The following is a 19279-nucleotide window of genomic DNA, read 5'->3' on the forward strand; positions in this document are numbered from 1 at the left end:
TGCCACACTTTACCAAATTATTGGTCAGAGGCTAGGAAATATTAGGAGAGTTGGGGTAAAAGAATCATCAAAAATTTATGTTGTAGTATTCCCAATTGTAACCATCCAACAGGCTCTGTATTTACCATCTGCCTGTTACTATTTGGGAGTCCCCCTTAGCCCTGTAATTTGATTCTGAGAAGTATTTCAGCAGTTGGCAGATAACAGCCAAGACTGAAAATCCTACAGTGCTGACCAGGGCGTACACATCCCAGCCATGAAGACTCTGAGGAGCCTTCATGTGTATCTTTGACAGCCAAGATCTTTCAGGATGACTTGAAGATGGGTGATACCTTAAATGTGAGCCTGGGCTAGAATTAAGCCTGTGAGGCAGAACCGAAAGATCGCATATCTCATTGAGCAACCTCAGAACTTTCCATTCTCTTCTATGTGCTTTTACAAAAAGGACTGCAAAAAGGAACCCAATCTGTGAAAAGATTAGCAGTAACCTGACTAACCTGGTAACACATCTCTTCATCCTTTAATCCGAACGCATCTCCTTTCCTGTCCCAAGTGTCCCTCTCTCTAGTGAAGCTATATTTGTGTTTCAACTGCACTTCCTGTTTCCACAGCGCTGTTCAGTGTGGTAAGGTGTGTTTGGTGTCAGGACTTTGGGGATGCTGGTAAAACAATAACTGCCAAAGTCCTCAGTGACTGACACACTTGCTGCATTTTCCAAAAGCAGAACCAGTCACACCCCATTTGTCTGCATTAACATTCCTGGCAAACACCACAGGAATCACATTTTGGCTTCTTCCCTTAGAATGAGATTAGAATTGTTAAGCATGAGTATTCAGGAATTGCACCTCAGTTTTCCTTCTTCCAGGTGGCTGGAAATCTCCTGGTTATTCCATAGCAGCCCCGACTGCTCCCTCCCACATAAGGGATCTCCTCAGAGTCAGTGCCAAAAGATCTTCCCAGTGTCAGTGCCTTCCTTCATGGCATTCCATGGTAGCCTGTTCGCTAAACAGCCAAGCTGGTCTTGATCTCCTGACTTCGTGGGACAGGAGGGAAATGTTGGGAAATTGTTGTGAGGTGGTTTGGAAGCACGTGTATTGGCAAACTAGCTAACTAGTGGAGCAGGCTGTGTATCTCAAACGGAGGGCTCAGTCAGCCGCTTCCAGGGAAGCTCAGGTACATTGCAGAGTTCAAAGCACGGTAAAAGCATGTGGGTCCCCTTATGGATTTTGCTGGAAATAACCAGTTGGTTGTATGGGACAAGGGAAACTTCAGGTGTGATCCATGAGCTGGATTAGATGCACCTATCTCCTTTCCGTGCTTGTGTACTTGTTCTTGCTTTCATTTGGAAAGGATCCATAGGCTCACATGTATGGCCTAGATTGCTCTCCAGCCATTGAGGAGAAAGAAAGCTGAGATATCGTTCCTGAAGTTCAGTGCTTTACAAAAGTTTTTTGAAAAACATCACAAGTCATTTATAATAACATACAGAATAAGCTGTGATTTATTTAAAGGTCTCCATCAAAGTCCAGCAGCTCTAGCTTTGATGGTGTTTAGTTTCGTCCATATTTGCAAAAGTTCTAACCTTTTTTATATCTCTGGTCTTTACCCCAGGACCAGCTATTAAATATCAAACAGTCATTGTTTTTAGCAAAGCCTTGGCTTAAAGTGTCAGGGGACTGTAACTAAACCCCACCAGAAGTCTGGGGAGTACAGCATCCATTCACTTCTGTGTGGGGTGATTTTTCACTTCTGACCATGGATGTCCAGTTATATATGAAAGACGTTAAATGAGGACATCGTCTATCCTGCTGTGGCACCTAGGGCTTTCTCCTCCCTTCTGGGACAGCTGGATAGACCTCATTTGCTAGATATAGAAAAAAGAGAAAAAAACATTTCGGCACAGGTAAATCTTCTTTGTCATGTCACTGGACTAGCATCCTAGTCTCATCTTTATGTCATTTCTTAACCCGTCCATTTGCCAGAAACTTCCCCAGGTTTTCCAACTCAGAGACGTTGGAGTTTTGATCTTTGCTTTTTAAAAATCTGTGCTTCATAGGAACTCCCCACAGACCTGCCCACTTTCAGTTTCTCAGTTATGAACAAAGCTTGTCATTTCAAAGCTCATACAGGAGCTGTTTATGAAGTTCAGGGGCCAGGCGCGGTGGCTCAAGCCTGTAATCCCAGCACTTTGGGAGGCCGAGACGGGCGGATCACGAGGTCAGGAGATCGAGACCATCCTGGCTAACACGGTGAAACCCCGTCTCTACTAAAAATACAAAAACTAGCCGGGCGAGGTGGCGGGCGCCTGTAGTCCCAGCTACTCAGGAGGCTGAGGCAGGAGAATGGCGTAAACCTGGGAGACGGAGCTTGCAGTGAGCTGAGATCCGGCCACTGCACTCCAGTCCGGGCGACAGAGCGAGACTCCGCCTCAAAAAAAAAAAAAAAAAAAGAAGTTCAGGAAGCATGGACTACTGCATTCAGTTATTAATGTGCATGCCAAGATGATAAGTTTTGCTTGCCTTTTTGTAATTACAGCACACACATATCTAATAAAAGTTTAAACACTCCATGATATCCCCATTTTGCTACTTTCCCAACATGCTTCCTAGTAAGAGAGAAGGGAACAAACTGGAGAAAAGGCGAATGGGAAAGCCAGCGGCAGTGCAGAAGATTGATTAATATTAATTTAAGAATATGTGCCATCCATATAATGAGCATGGATAAAAAGCAGAAATTATAGAATGTTAGAGCTAAGAGGGACTTTAAAGGGTTGGGCGAAACCCTTTCATTTTACAGAGGAGGAAACTGAGGCTCACAGAGCAGACGTGAGAGGCCTTGGGTATTTAGTATGGGCAGATTAGAATCAAGACTCTTGGCTCCTTGTACAGTTTGCTTTCTAAGTGTGTGTGTGTGTGTAAAATGAAAAGAATATTATAAATGTGAAAGTACAGCTACAGGTAGAGTTGAAGAGGTGTGCTGACATCACACTGAGTATAAATGCTGCTATCTGGCTAGAAAATGAAGTATTTACTTCTGGCACTACCCTCTTTCCAGCCTCCACACATTTGCTTGTGCTGTTTCCCTTGCCTGAAATATTTCCCCTCCTCCAAGTGCCAAAATTGAAGCCCATTTCTATCACATTTCCTCCATGAAACCTTGTTTATCCATTATAACCCATAATCATCTCCCTTTCCCCTACCTTCTGCAGCACTTGTTAAGACTATCTACTTGAGCACTTACTTTCTAATTATTTTATGTGCATCAAGTTTATTGGTTTGTTTGCTTGCTTTTCCCTCTAGCAGGATTTTAGTCTAAATAGAGATATGGGCCACTTACTGTTCTCTTTTCTACCTCACTGTGCCACTTCTGGACCTGGCATAATTCTTGTAAGCACATAGAAGACCTCAGAAAAAAAAAAAAAAACGGTTGTTGACCAATCACAGGTGGAAAGGAAGGCAGTGCTGAAAATTGGGCTAGAACCTAATAATTGCAGAACACAACCTAAGTGTTTTTTGTTTATTTGTTTGTTTTAGATCATTAGTGAAATGATCTCAATGATCTTAGCTCTAATATGCCATTCTCTTTAAAGTAGAGCACACAGCATATACTTTAGTTGAGAATTTTACAGTAGGGGTATTAGAGTACCGTTATCAATATTATTTCAACCTGGAGATTGGAAAGGTTAGAACTATCATGCAACTTTGCTTTGTACATTTGTGATAGTAAATGGCATCAACCTCATCTTAGGTCTTAAAAACTGCAGATGGTGGAAAGACTTTTGACTAGGCAGAGAGATCTGGTTCTAATCCAAGTTTGACCATTAATTAGCCTTGTGACTTTGGGAAAGTCTTTTAAGCAACTAAAGTCTCCTTTTTCTCATCTCTGTAATAAGAGGGTTTAACCATATAATCCCCTGAGGTTCCTTTCTACACTTAAGATTCTACAGTTCTTATCATATCAACCAGTGAATCCTTTATCATCTCTGGATATCTAAATACAGGTATCTTCCAGGACCCAACCATGAAGTTCAAAGCTCCTAATGTGATCATAGAACAAGTGATCAGATATTACTCCGTGCAAATGTTCTGCCTTCACCTTGCTGTGAAGGTTACTCCTCTTGGGCTACTCTGTGAATTTTAAGCCCCATTTCGACCCTGAGATTATGTGCATTGGATTCTGCAGGTGCTGAAGATTGGTCAGAATTATTGCCAAAGACAGCTGCGCAGGGCACTGACAGTTCTCCACTGTCACGCTCTCATCTATCTTCTTGGGTAAAATCGTAAAAGCCTCAAGTGTCTGAATGAATGATTAAATTCATTCCACAAATATTTGTCAAGGTTGTGTGCTAAGTGCTAGAGTGAAATGTGAGGGGTTTCTGATCTCTGTGTACTGTGATCCCCTTTTTAGGCAGATTGGTGTCCTCGTCCACATTTCTTCTGCCTGAAAAGCTCTTTCTGAAATCATTTACTTCTTAGGAACATCTCAGCCAAACATTTTTTATTTCCACCAAGGGAAATTTGGCTTCTGTGTCCCCTGCTGTCAAAAAGGAATTTTATGAAGTGTTAAAATGTTTTCCCATGTCTGTAGCAGTCATTGCTGTAGTTCATCCATGGGAAAAAAAATTCCCCGTAACTGCTTTAGCAATGTGACGGGTTTTCTGTTTCTCCTCAAAATTGTACTGATGGCTGTATTTGCCAATGCATTAAGTGTTGGAAACATTATTTCCATTAAAAAAATACCTCTTTGGTCTTAGGGAATAAATATCCAGAGAAAATAATTTGTGTAAAAACTCCAACATCAAGGATGAGCACAGAATGTTCTATTTCACAGGATGCCAAAGATGATGGTGGAGGACATTATGCCTGCCAGAACTGAAATGAGTCTTTTTTTTTTTTTTTTTGGTATCCTTCCTTTCAGTCTCATGGAAAATATATATACTGAGTCAAATCATTATGTTTTTTAAAAAATATCTTTAATAATACCAAAATGTAAAATAGAAATCAAGTCTTACACTCTGGAACAATAAAGAATTGGAGTGCATGTTAAGTAAAATACAGCAATTCAGGAAAGGTGTAACTTTCTGGGAGCTAAAGATGAAAACTCGGTCACTTTGATATGAGCCCAGGTCTAGGACTGTACTCTAGCCACGGCCCAACGTCAGGCGAGGGGAGTGTGTGTTGATAGCACTGGGGGACTCTGGGAAATAGTCTCTGAGTTACACTGGACAAAATCCACGCATAAAACAAAAAAAAATTAGCAAAGATTTTTTAAAGCCAGGACACTTTCAAATTGAGGAAAAGTGAGGTGTTAGTAGAGTTACTTTAAAGCAGAGATGATGTGTTCTTGACTCTTTGCATAACCAAAAGAGAAGTACAACTTAGTGTTTGTTTGCCAACCAAAGAAAACTGTACCTGGGGAGAATCATGAAAGAGTAGCCACAGACAAAGTGAGAGGATTTTTATTTAAGGAGACAAAACCACTTCTATGTGTAGACACCTTCTATAGCAAGGTAGATGTATGACCTGCAAAGCCAAAAATAATTGCTGTCTGTTCCTTTCCTTATAAAGTTTGCTAAGCCCTGTTCTAAAGGCTCCCGGAGCCAGAAAGAAGATTCAGAATGGTCTAGTCCAGCCCGCTTTGCCTTGGAATTCAAACAGATAGACACTTTCTTCAGGTCACACAGCTAATTAGTGATGGAGCTAAGACTTGACCAACACAGGTTTCCCAACTCCCTATTCCCCTCTACATGCAACCCCAAAACACTGTTGTACTCGTAAAAACATTCCCCTGGCCCCACCTCTCTAAGTTTCACCTGCTGAGACTTATTCAGTGACTTTTATTTCAAAAAAAAGTAGGACAGACTGGATTTTAGACAAAATGAGAAGGCTGAGGTCATACACTGAGAGAAATTGGTTCCAGCCTGATAGACACAAAAGAAGTAGGGACCTTTTTTCCAGACACTTTGATTCTTCTGCACTGTGGCTCTCATGTTCCTCAATACACTTTTGTAGAGAGGTAAATGCAGCTTCCTGCTCCATCACAACCTGCAATGTTTGGCTCGTTTGCATTGAAAATTCAACTTATCTGCAAGTTTCAGCCAAGGGGTCCTTTAAGTCTTTCTTGGCCTCCCTCAGTGCCCTCTGCAGCCCTCTTAAGCAGTTCTCATCTTGCGATTCAATCATGTATGTGTTGTCTCCCCCAGAGACTCTGAGCAGCTCAAGGACGAGCTGCATATTTGGCCCTTTTTATCCAAATATGTACAAAGTCTAGCACATCACACACCACAGAGCTCATAAGACTTTGGTCCATCATATAATGGTTATAAATACATGATTTGAAGTTGGACAGATGTAATTTCCATTCCCAACTTCACCACTTCTAAATATATGACCTTAAACAAGTAAATATTCATCTCAGTGAACCTCAGTTTCTTCATCAGTGAAATGGGCATTCATACTAGCACCTACCTCAGAGGGTCGTTGGAAAACTTGGCTAAGATAATGTGTTACATCAGAGGTTCTCAAACTTTAGCATGCCTTGGAATCATGCAGAGAGCTTGTTAAAGCAGAGTCTTGTTGGACCCCATCCCTAGAGTTTCTGCTTCGGTAGGTCTAGAGTCTGCGTGTTTGCCTTTCTAGTGAGTTCTCAAGTGATGCTGATGATGCTGATCCAGGAGCCACACTTTGATAACTACTGTTTTAAATCATCAAGCATGGTGCCTGGCCCAGTAAGGGCTAAGTAATTAGAAATCGCCTATCACAGGGCTGGGCACGGTGGCTCATGCCTGTAATCCCAGCACTTTGGGAGGCCAAGGCGGGTGGATCACTTGAGGTCAGGAGTTTGAGACCAGCCTGGCCAACATGGTGAAACCCCGTCTCTACTAAAAATACAAAAATTAGCTGGGTGTGGTGGCATGCACCTGTAATACTAGCTACTTGGAAGGCTGAGGCTGGAGAATCACTTGAACCTGAGAGGCTGAGGTTGCAGTGAGCCGAGATCGTGCCACTGCACTTCAGGCTGGGTGACAGCGAGACTCCGTCTCAAAAAGAAAGAAATCTCCTACCACCATTATATGATTGTCATAACCATTAAGGGAGTTAGTGGAGACCCAGAGGAGATCAGGGTTGCCATTTTGAGGGTCACAAAGAAGAAAAGATCCCCAGAAACCAGGTCTCTCCTCCTACAGCTGTGTGATGACTTTTAGCATCGAGCCAACAACTGAATACAGGGCAGGCTCAATGAGTCTGGACTTGCTTCTGTTATTTGTAATGGAAACTGCGAACATACATATTACTGGTGCAGACAATTGGTCACCATGTAATTTGTGCCTTTTCTCATCTATCAGGAATGGCAAAAGTTAAATTTGATTATGCACTGTTGGCAAAGAGTAAGAGAAACACACTGAAAAACACTTCAGGGACATAGGGTGCAACTTGCCAGTACCTTTTAAAATTAAAACTTCAGGTGCTCTTTTATCTAGCCTTTCTACTGCTAAGAATTTTTGATAAAGATATTTATGTAAGGATTTCAGACGATATGTTGGAAGATGTTTATAGCAGCCTTGTTGGTAACACACATATGAATAGATTTCCAAGATATGTTAAGTGGAAAAAGCAAGGTACAGAATAGCATATATAATATTAGCTCCTTTGTGTAAGTGAAAAAGGTTTCTCATAGAAAAATACACACCATTTGTACTCTATGCATAACCTTATTTTCTGGATGGATATGCTAGGATCTGTTAATAGTGGTTACTGGTTACTTTTAAAAAGAGAAATTGGTAGAGTTGTCAAGATGGGAAGGTAGACTTTTGTTTTTTAGATTGTCCCTTTTTTCTTCTGTGCATATATTTCTTTCATTTAGTCAGTAGGGGTAATCTAGGCAGAAGATTTATTGGATTTTAAAAGCTTAATAAATGCTATATATTTTGAGGAACTATTAGATTTATAATCTGATGGATAGATTTATAATCTGATTGGATTGTTACTTTCCAAAATTTTTAAATATATGCATTAATAAAGGGCTCTACAATTCCCTGGAGTATACTTGGAGTGATGAAAACTTTAAAAGTCACTATATGCCTAATATCTTACTGTTTTATTTAAACAATTTGATCATTTCTTGCTTGCTTGAAATTTGCTTAAAACATCCTATTTTTTATATACTGTGATCAGTAGGTTTCTCCTTATTCTATTCAAATTCCATTCCCTAAAACAGAGGTCCCCAGCCCCTGGGCCAGTGCTGTCCATGGCCTGTCAGGAACTGGGTCACACAGCGGGAAGTGAGCACCAGGTGAGTGAGCGTTGCCGCCTGAGCTCCGCCTCCTGTTAGATCAGCAGTGGCATTAGATTCTTGTAGGAGCGCGAACCCTATTGCAAACTGTGCATGCAAGGGATCTAGGTTGCACGCTCCCTATGAGAATCTAATTAATGATGATCTCAGGTGGAACAGTTTCATCCCAAAACCATCCCCAACCCCCTGTCCATGGAAAAACTGTCTTCCATGAAACCAGATCCTGGTGCCAAAAACATTGGGGATGCTGCCCTAAAAGAAACAAGTATCTGGCCTCATCTAGCTGGGAAGCTCAGAAATACGATGTCTGCTGTTGGTGTTTTGGCCTCGGGTTTAAGAGGGCTGTAATGGACTCACAATGCCATGTGAAGCTCTTTCTACATCTCTCAAGACAAAACCCCAGAATGCCCGTTTCCTGCTCAATTTGAAATTCCGGTCCATGCCTTCTTAAAGTGTGGGTTTGACCATATTCATTCCCTATTTCCTGGGCTTTCTGCCAGGCTGACTGCCAGCTCCTTCATGCTCAGGACCCAGAACCTGAGTATCTGTGCAGGACTCTGCCTGGGAATCTCTTTTACAGCAGCAGCTTCTTGTAACGTGCTGTCTGACACTTACCGCTCCTCCCTTGGACTTTGTCTTACTCCTCTGGGTATCCTGAGAGCTGGAATCACTTACTACATTCCCTCCATTATAATTCTTCAGTCTAGAGCCAAGGCTCACCAATTCCAGCACTCCATCTAAAGCCTTACGCTTTTCTTCTGTCCCTTCTTCCCTAGCTATGAGTATTTTAAAACAACAAAAACAAGCTGGGGTGGGAGAGGTCAACAATTTCATTTGTCATATGCCTTTGAAAATCTCTCATGGGCTATTCATAGAGGATTGGGAAAATGTTATTCCTTAAAGGAAAAAAAATGTCCTCTGTACCCTACAGAGTTGAGGCTCTATCATGAGCCCAGGTAGCATTAAAAAACAAAAATTAAGCTTGGAAGATTTGTTTGAGGTACTTTATTTAGGCAAGCCTACTGCCTGTAAGGACTTAATCAGTTTCTCCAGATATTTGGAACACTAACTGGATTAAGACTCTTTCACCGCTCTTTAGCTGGAACAAGGAATACAAGAGGTGCCGGGCCTCGCGGTGGCTCAAGCCTGTAATCCCAGCACTTTGGGAGGCCGAGGCGGGCGGATCACGAGGTCAGGAGATCGAGACCCTCCTGGCTAACACGGTGAAACCCCGTCTCTACTAAAAAATACAAAAATCTAGCCGGGCGCGGTGGCGGGCGCCTGTAGTCCCAGCTACTCGGAGGCTGAGGCGGGAGAATGGCGGGAACCCGGGAGGCGGAGCTTGCAGTGAGCCGAGATCGGGCCACTGCACTCCAGCCTGGGCGACACAGCGAGACTCCGTCTCAAAAAAAAAAAAAAAAAAAAAAAAAGAGGTGCCGGGCCTGTGAGAAAGAATGCAGTCAGCAGGACATGAAGGGAAAAGGGCTGTATTTGTGTTGTCTGGAGGACCCTAACCTTTCTCTTTCATCACTTCCCATGCGTTACTGCCCAGAGCTCAAAATTCAGGAGTCTTGTGCAGCCCAGAAATCTGAGCTTTTGTACCCAGTGGCTGCTTTTTCCCAGGGAGCTTGCTTCAGTGTGGTCTGTCCTGGCTAAATGGATATCCTCCTGTTCTGAGCTTTACCTCCCTGAGAAGGTTAAAGACCAGTGCTTCTCATGATAGTCTGTACATTTCTCTATCTGTAAGAAGTATGCTGTAAACTCAGCAAATGTCCAAACATTTTGGGGTGGGGAAAAGCGCAAAAAAAAAAAGTTGTTAAATTAGTCTTATGGATTTGTTTAAAATTGGAAGAATATATACATATATGTGTGTAATGTATGTATGCTAGGTGAGTGTATGTATCTCCACACATACACATATGTAAACTAATAAATAACCACTAGTGAGGGTTTGCAGCTGTATGGAGTGATTAGCAACTTCATCAAGGCTCTATTTATCCCACCCTTAGGGTCATTTATAGCTGCTGGGTATACTAGGGACTGTACTGTGATATCTAAGACTGGCATTCAGGCGTACTTCTGAAGAATTTATCATTTCTAATTTTCTTATGATCCTCAAATAACCTAATTTAGGCAAAACAATTAAAACACAGAATTGGGGGGAAAGATTTGGAAGGTGTGAGGGGTAAATTTAAATGTTCTGATGGAGAGCTCTTTCAGTTGCTATTAGAAGATTTGGGAAAATGTTTTCCCTCAAAGAAAAAACATTCCTTTACCTGCAAAACTTTTGAGTATACTTTCTTGCATAAGTAAGTGGCAATCAGAACAGAATCTATGCTTTTTGTCTGATACAGGATTGTGTGGGGCCTCTGGCCACCACTCTGTAGACCACTAAGGTGGTGAAGGCATTGGGTAGGGAGTTGGTCTCAATTTGTTCTACCTGCAGCACAACTTCTATAAGCTGCTTGTTTTGGACAAATGCCAATGCCACCTTGTTTGCTGGTTATATCTTTCTCTGAGAAGCAAAGTTTTGAGGAGCCTGTTCAGATAGTAACTACTTAACAGGTTTTATTGTATATAGATAGAGTAAGTAGTATGAATTATACCAGAGAGGTAGTAAGTAGTCATCTAATTCATGGACTTCCTCTCTGGTGTTTCCTGCTATAAGCACTGAATAGTGTATTTACATCAATACTGGTAGTCATCTTGATTTATGAGTTTAAAAGTATGCTGTTTTGAATGACATTCATTAGGGCATACTCTTAGAGGTGCTTTTTGCCTAATGATGATGAATTAATGCTGATCCAAGTACTCCTCCAGAGTCCTTTTTCGTGTGTGCCCAAGAACTTTCAATTGCAAGACAAACGGCTGGTTCAGAGACAGCGTGTCCAGCAATGAGAGAAGTAAACTGGGCTTTGTGAATACTGTGGGTGGTTTCCAAACATAAGCTGAGTTACACAGTTATTGGGGTTTTGTTGGATTTTGTTTTGTTTTGTTTTTGTTTTGCTTTTTGATTGGTATAGGGAAAAAAGTATATACGTTCATAAGTATAAAATTAAATCCCACTGAGTTTTACATCTAATTAATTACCCTATTGAAAAAGAATACAAGAAATTGAGAATGGCCCAGAAAATGTTGGACATATTTCTTTGAATTCTGACTTCTTTCTGAACCCCTAATCCGCATTTCAGCTCCATTTGGATGGTCTTCAGGCATCTCAAACTCAACATGTCCAAAAGCAAATTCCTTATCTTCTTTCTCAGCCCTCCACCGGTGCTTGTTCTCATAGTTTGGGATGTACTTCCCAGCCCCAGTCATCGTGGTACCTCCCACCACTCTTCCTCCTCCCATGTAGCAAGTCAGCTGCCTACTCCTATCAAGTCTCCCTGTCACATGACTGCCTGTGCCACACTCCATGCCAGAGCCTCTGCCTTAATTCATTCCTTTGTAATTTCTCCCAAGCCAATTCTACAATATAAAGTTCCCAATCAGAGTTAGCATACATGGTCCCTCTTGATTCATACCTAACACTAGCCCCAGCCCCACAGCTGCTTTCACCCCTCCTCCCACAACTCTATACCAGCCTTTGAACAGGCCACCCCTGCCTTCTCTGCCAAGCAAGCATTGCTTCACTATTTAAGACTTGGCAGAAATGTTACCTTATTTGTGGAATGTTTTTTCATTCCATCTATCTACTTAAGTTACTCTCGTCTCTTCTCTGTGTCCTCAAAGCTGTCGTCTGCACCTCTCTTGCACAGGATAATTATCTGCTTGTCTTTCTTTCTCTTCTGAGACTATGATTGCATCAAGGACAGGACTGGGCCTTGATCATATATTTCTAGCAATTAGTCAAGTTCCTGGTAGCTAGTAGGAATCCAGATGTTTGTTGAATGAATGAATGAACTTATGCCCTGGGATATGGTAATAACGTGCTCTAAGTAACTGAGGCACTTAGCCACAAACAGTAAATATCTAATAGCACATGGCTTGAGCAGATATTAGGGAATCTCCTTTTACCCCTAAACCTGTGTCCTATTGGGCCATTGAGTCCTTCTTCTTAGTTCTTTCTTTTCTGTACTCCTCCAGGTGCATTACTGGTCTTACCTTCATTCACTGTGGCCCCTTACACGTTTTTATGAACAGATATACTTTTCTTTAGTGTTTCATTTTTATTAACAGCCTTCTCTGATTGATGTCAGAATTTTCACTATTACCACCTAAACACTCAGTCTCAACCCATGTTTTCCTTTCCCCTTAGGACTGCTGTCAGGACATCATAGTTCTTCCTCTTCTAAATGATGCCAAAGAGGTCTGTTATTATAAGCAACGAAGCCCATTACTCTTTAATAACCTCTTGATCACCACCCCTGCCAGCCTAAATTTGGGGCTGACTGTTCTGTGTTGCCCCTACAGAAGGCAGCTGAAATTCCCAATGATCCCAGCCTGTGTGCAGACAAAACATGCAGAAAGCCCCAGCGGTCCACCGGAACAGGTTCTCTCCTCTGCTGGCTGTGCTGCAGGGCAGCCAACCAGAGCACTAAGGATCCGTGGTCAGCTGAAGACTAGCACTGAGAGCAGCCCCAGGTGTTTAGTCTGGTGTTTAGTTTTTCCAGTTGAGGTCGAGGAGGGAAGCCATGTGTGCCCAAGGAGAGTATGAGCCAAACCGAAGGCAAATCCTCCTGTTAAAATTGAGTGAAATAAATTCATCATGTGATATGATGACAGGTTTTGCTAAATAAGGAGATTTGGGGTTGGGATTCTCCTGAAGTGGAAAGTAGTAAAAAATATTAATAGCAAAAAGATAAAAGCCCTCTGTGAAAATCAGCCATAGATTGAGAAGTAGTTGCTCATCAGCATAGAAAAGTATTCACGATATTGTAAGTGAATGGAATCTGCTTTTTTCCTTCTGCTCCATCATACACTTATTTTGTGTACTGATTTTAAAAATTATGGCACTGAGTGTTGTTCTTCTGAGGGGATTAATCTATTGCTCTTTAACATTCTTTGGACACCAGAAGATTTGGAAGAGCTTTGATGTCCTTTTTTATAATAGAGCCTTGGGAATCACGTATGAAAGATTTATGTTGATAGGGTGTTAGAATCCTTGAGAAGCTAATTTTAAGTGTGCCTTCTTAACTAAAAATGTAGAAGTTCAGGTTTAATCATATGATTAATGCAGTGCTTTAATTTCCTTAATCTCATGCTTACTGGATCAGTAACTGTTTAAGCAAGATTAAGTCTACAGTTACTTGGCCCCCACCCGTAATACCCACTACTAAGAACCCGTGCCTTTGTCTATGTAGTTTTGTTCACAACCCCTCAATATTTACCAGTCTAGTAGCACCAGGCCTGGAAGCAGCAGAAGTACTAAATTAAGTCAAGATGATACAGTTAGAACTTCAAGTGGTTTGGGAGCCAAGGTGGGGGGAGCCTTGTGAAAGTGATAACAGGATGTGATCATGAGGAGCTATGGAGGGCGCCATATGGTGGTTGAAATAAGACCGCATGCCATTGCCGCTGGTTGGGTGAGCTTTGGTCTGTCTTGAGGTAGAGGCTATGGTTCCTGTTCCCTGCCAGAGGGCTGGAGGGCTGGCTGCAGTAGGTGCAACAGGGGGAGAAAAAGGAGCCAAGGAGGAAAAATGACCCCCTGAGATTGAAGGGAGGTATGGCACGGCTATTCGTTGTCCCAACTTGGAACTTGGACATGATAATGTCTTGAGAGGACCGTGACTGAGTCCTTGAGATAGTGACCAAAAGAGAAAATGATATATGTTTGGCTCTTCCTTGTTCAGCCACTTCTCCCTGGCTTCACTTCTCTGCACCCAACCCTGGCATTACTTTGTCTGTATATCTGGATGCCAACACCAGTGTCTATATATCTGTAGATCTAGGTATATAGATAGACCAAATCACATATTGAAACAACAGCTAAAGAATGCTTGCAAGTAGATGCCCATGCCCTTTACCCAGTCATACTTAGAATTTGTTTTAACCTAAAGTTATGGAGACAGACTTGAAGGGAGACATCCCCAACCTTGCTAAAATGTAAGTACGAAAGGCACAAATTGGATGGATATTGATGATGTTGTTTCTATTGTGACATCATCCATAGACTCCTAGTGTCTTTGCTTTGCTTCCCTATAGTGATCACAACATAAATTACTTGTCTTGTTTGACTTCCTTGTTCACCAAAGTTGAGCAGATTGTGGCCGTTTTCAACGCTTCTACCAGACAAAAAGCTTGGGACCATTTCTCGAAAGCCCAGCGCAAGAACATAGACATTTGGCGAAAGCATTCTGAGGTTGGTGATTTTATTATTACTTTTTAACCACCATCACACAGCTGGATTGGCAGCGAATAGCATGGCTGCAGCCATGATGGTTTCTGTTACAGTGGGCAGTCCTCCTGCCATTGTCTGATCTCACTGTCAGTTCCAGATGCAGCTGAGATTTGTTCCTTGTCCAGAAAAGCAGCTGACTTAACACTTAAGGAACAGTGTTTTTCTCCCCTGCAATGGGAGAAACTAACTTTCCCCATTCATAATAAAGATCTCAGAAATCAACCAAGACACTTTCCCTAGCAAATTATTTTGAAGAATACTGGCTTTTAAATACAGAGGGGTTTTTTTTTTAGTGTTCTACATGATGATGACAGTTTGCTCTTTGGACAAGTATGCCTTTCCGTCCATATTTTCTCATCATAAGGAACATCTGAGTCCCCCATGCTAGCCATTAAGTCCAATTACACTTCTCTCCAGAGCCAATGTTGTAAGGGGAGTGAGTATCTAGGCCAGCTGGGTTCACCCCTCAGCATCCATGCATGTGTGAAGTGTGAGTATCTACCCCAAAGAGAACAGCCTAGAATTTGACCTCCTTGCCACTTAGAAGGACCAAAATGTGTCATTAGTCATTGGTCGTCCAGCTGTTATTTTTAACTCCACAGAGCAGTTGTACGCTTTGAACCTGTACTTTAAAAGTAAGTATACTGTCTTTGCTTTTTTTTTTAAATGAAAGAATGTTTTTCATTTGGATGCCTCTCCATCTCTAGCATGTTAATATTAAAGTTCTCTAAATGATATTCCCCTCTTTCAAAATCCCATACTTATGGAAGGTAAGGTTTATTTATTTAATGATTTTGGCTCACACTTGTAAAATAAGTATTTTATATAGAGTTTGAAGAATCACAAAGTGCTATGGGATCAATCATTTGGGTAGCATTTTAAGTGCCCATTAACTAATGCTAAATTACAGTTGAATACCAATAGCACTAGATGTAACATCCACATGAATACCAAATGAATTTTTATTATCACTATTATTATGGTGAATACTGAATGACTTCACAATAATGTGACACTTAAAATGCTAGTGCAATTTATTGTTAAGAAGGACATTTTTTATTTTGTTCACTAATGCCTATGGTGGTTGGTGACTGATTCAGTTCTGTTTTTCTGTTCAAGATTATGAGTAAGGAAGAGGTGGGATTTCTCTTTAATTTTTCAGGGACCAGAAAAATGCAGGGTGCTTACCTGATGTTCTCCCTGACTCTGACTTAGGTCAAAGTTGATTTTCAAGATTGAAAAAAAGAGTCCTCTGTTTGTGATGCAATATACAAACTGAGGGTTATGAAAACACAAATTGGAGCCCATAAACTCTGATTCAGATTTGGGAATGATCAATCTGTGAATTGCTTATTTCTTCACATAAAAACCAAACGTGATTAAAAGGAATGTTGAGAGAAAGGCTCGTGGCTTGCTATCGAATAAACCTGAGCATAAAAAGGCCATCATTAGAATGTGAGTGTCAGCAAATGTCACATATTGATCCGAATCACGCTTCCTGCCACGTCTGCCTCAGCTTCTCACCTTCGCTTCACCCTGCCTCCTCCGCGCGGGTGTGGTGGGGAGCAGGATGTGTGAAGGCTTCCATGCAGGTCTAAGGAAGCCTGCTTGCTTTGTTCGGTACTAGGAGACAGAAATGATGCTCCAGAGGGACAGATGGAGTGCAGCTGTCAAAGGTGCTCTTGCGAAGGGTCTTTGTGCCTTCCTGCTACTTTCCCCACCTCTTTGGATATACATTAGGACCCAGAATTCTAAATTAGCTGTGATTTTTCTCTCACATGTCGCTTAATTGATTAAATACCAGTTGGTAATTTAACATTGTGGATGATTTCTCAGTTGTGTATAAGCTTGATAATTGGCTTGATTTTTTCCCACATTCCCATGTATAGCATCTGTTAATTATCTGCAACACCTCTACAGATTTATTAGAGTGTACTAGTGATTTAATGCTAAACCAGAGGCACCCTGTGGAAACAGCCTCAGCATTTTTTTCTCAATTTTTTTTTCTTTTCCACCACCTTTTCCCACAAGAACAACTACCATATGACAGTTTGTCATTAATCGCAGTGACTAAACAACAGGCCCTTTCAGCCGCATTTATTCTTTCCACCTGACTTTTCCTTGTTTCAAGTGTTTTCAAGCCACCTCTTTGGGAATTGGGCTCTTTGTCAGTAGAAAAATTAGCTGTCCACAGCCTAAAAATTTCCCCACTAATCACATGTGACACTCGCCTCCAATGCCTGATGGTGTTATTTAAGATGGAATTGGCACCTCTTTCTTCTGGGTGGCATAATCAAATAAGGAGGCCTTGTCTGCCATCCCTCTGGCCTCTCAGGGCTGCCTCTGATTGGTGCCCCTGCACCCCACCTTGGACCTTGTCTCTCTGCTTTCTCCCTTCCCTGTCCTCTGCAAGGGTGATTCCCAGGGTACAGAGCTGACCATTCAAATGCTGTTAGCAGTAAATAATTTCCTCTCCATCATGCTGTAGTTAAAATCTGTGAGCTAAGGAGAGAAAAGAATTGAGAGAACCCACAACATGGAGAGATATATGCATGTCTATCAAATGGGCACTGGAACCACATTTAAAGTCATGCCCCTAATAGTTGTAATAATTTAGTTTTATTGTTACTCATATGTTTATTGATCATAACATGAAATTATTTTAACTATTTGATTTTTATTTGGAGACTTTACAGAGGGAAAAAAGAATAATGGAGGCTTTCCCCTGTTTTAAGTATTTCTGAAGATAGTACATGTGAGAGAACAGAATGAATAAGGAAGGATTCACAAATATGTAATATACACCTTGATACAAAATAATAATATAAATACTTAGCATAAGTGATTACAATGTTCTGATTTTAGGCACAGTAGTAAGAAATGTACTGTGTGATTCTTTACTCTTTACAATGAGTTTTCACATATGCTACTGCATCCAAACAGCTTGTATTATTATTCCTCACTTGTGAGTGAATAGACAAAGTCTCAAATAAATTAAATAACTTGATTGTAGCCACTCCCCTAATAAGTGGAGAAAGTAAAATGTGATCTTAAGATCTGTGGCTCTAAACATGATGCCAAAGCAACCACTGCAACAAAAACAATAACCGCTACATGAGCATGTGCAATACAAAAGAAAAGGCATCTGTTTGTGTTTTGTTCCCTAACATCTTACTGATTTTAAATTTTGGGTATCTGAATGGTGTGTGTGTGTGTGATCACACATGAGCACATGCACACAGGCAGGAGCACTGTGTTTGCATGAGAAATAATAATGTCCAGCATTATCAACTGAGCAAACCAAGTGTCTGGCATGATGCCAAGTATTGTACATGCATTAACTCATTTCATCCTCAAAACTATTTTTAATCATAATACTCCAGTGAGCAATTTAGGTTAATAGAGATGAAGAATGCTTCCTAATGTCACACCATAGGTCAATGGCAGAACAGTCCTTTTTAAAATTCCAGTGTTCATGTTCTTAACCATAATTTCTAAGTCCTTACTGTGCATGTGCCAGCCATGTAACAGGTATTTCTATGTAATCTTTGCAGCCCTCTTAGGTGGATGTTATTATCCCCTTTGTACAAATGAGGAAATGGAGACTCAAGAGAGATTAAATTATTTGCTAAAGAGCCCTTAACTAGTCATGGGTGAGCAGGGATTAATCTAGGCCTGACCTTGGTCTACCCTCTACCCCACACCCCTCAGAACCTCCTTTAGGTTAGGTGAGGTTATATTTGGGAGATAAAAGCCTTGGATTCTGAATGTTAATATGCCAGTCATATATACCCAAAGACCATTGGGGAAAGCCATATGTGTCTGTGACTCTGACTTGTGTGCATCCTCTACTTGCAGGAGCTCCGGAATGCCCAAAGTGAGCAGCTCATGGGCATCCGCCGCGAAGAAGAAATGGAAATGTCTGACGATGAGAATTGTGACAGCCCTACCAAAAAAATGAGAATCGATGAATCAGGTAACGCTGATAACTGCCACAGACCCATGAGGTATCATCATGATCTTCCAAATCTCAGATGGGGAATAAGTATTGGGAAATGGCCCTATAACTCACTTTTATTTGAATTATACTAAACTTTCATCTTTGAGTGACTCTGCTTTTTATTAATAGAACTTTAAACTCCTTCTTGGGAACAGAGTGATTTAAATTGTTCAAGTTGTTTCTCCATATGCAGATCTGGGGTCATGATGCTTTTTTCAGGGATGTTTGCCTGTTTCCATAAAAATCCTTTTCCAGAGTATGGCAGCCACAGCTGATGCTAAAATATGGATAAAACTTGGTTTTAGTCAGTGTACTTCTTACATGGGAATTGTTTAAGCCCTGAAGAAGCTCTCTAGCTTCTGAGCCAACATGCTGGAGAATTAGACTTCTTTTCCCGTAAATCTTCTGTCATCGAACCTGTAATTAAAAGGCTGGCCCCATTTGGTACCAAGCTAGGGGTGTCACTCCTTGGGCTGTAAAAAGAAGAGAAGCTTAGAGAAAACCTTGCTTTGTGTGCTCTGTCTATTGGGAGTTGCTGATTTAAAATGCTCATTGGTATTGTTTTTACAATACCAATGGATATATATAATTGAATTTACAATGAGTTTTATATATAATTGAATTATGTATAAATCCATTGGTATTGT

At 41.2% G+C, this 19279-nt stretch overlaps 1 protein-coding gene and 1 long non-coding RNA gene across 3 annotated transcripts in view; one reads left to right on the forward strand and one right to left on the reverse strand.

Annotated features, from left to right (window-relative positions):
- Positions 1 to 19279, forward strand: part of ENOX1 (ecto-NOX disulfide-thiol exchanger 1) — a 257797-nt gene that overhangs the window by 118503 nt on the left and 120015 nt on the right. For both annotated transcript variants that reach the window (XM_033234035.1, XM_033234031.1), the window contains exons 8-9: positions 14487 to 14593; positions 18491 to 18608. In XM_033234035.1, coding sequence (XP_033089926.1) covers positions 14487 to 14593; positions 18491 to 18608 — 225 coding nt within the window. The remainder of the gene's footprint in view (positions 1 to 14486; positions 14594 to 18490; positions 18609 to 19279) is intronic.
- LOC117096613 overlaps positions 1 to 19279 on the reverse strand; it is a 179400-nt gene that overhangs the window by 4132 nt on the left and 155989 nt on the right. The gene's annotated exons all lie outside the window — the stretch shown is intronic.

Source organism: Trachypithecus francoisi, unplaced genomic scaffold (genome assembly GCF_009764315.1).
Source record: "Trachypithecus francoisi isolate TF-2019V2 unplaced genomic scaffold, Tfra_2.0 Contig01461, whole genome shotgun sequence".
NCBI classification, from domain to species: Eukaryota; Metazoa; Chordata; class Mammalia; order Primates; family Cercopithecidae; genus Trachypithecus; species Trachypithecus francoisi.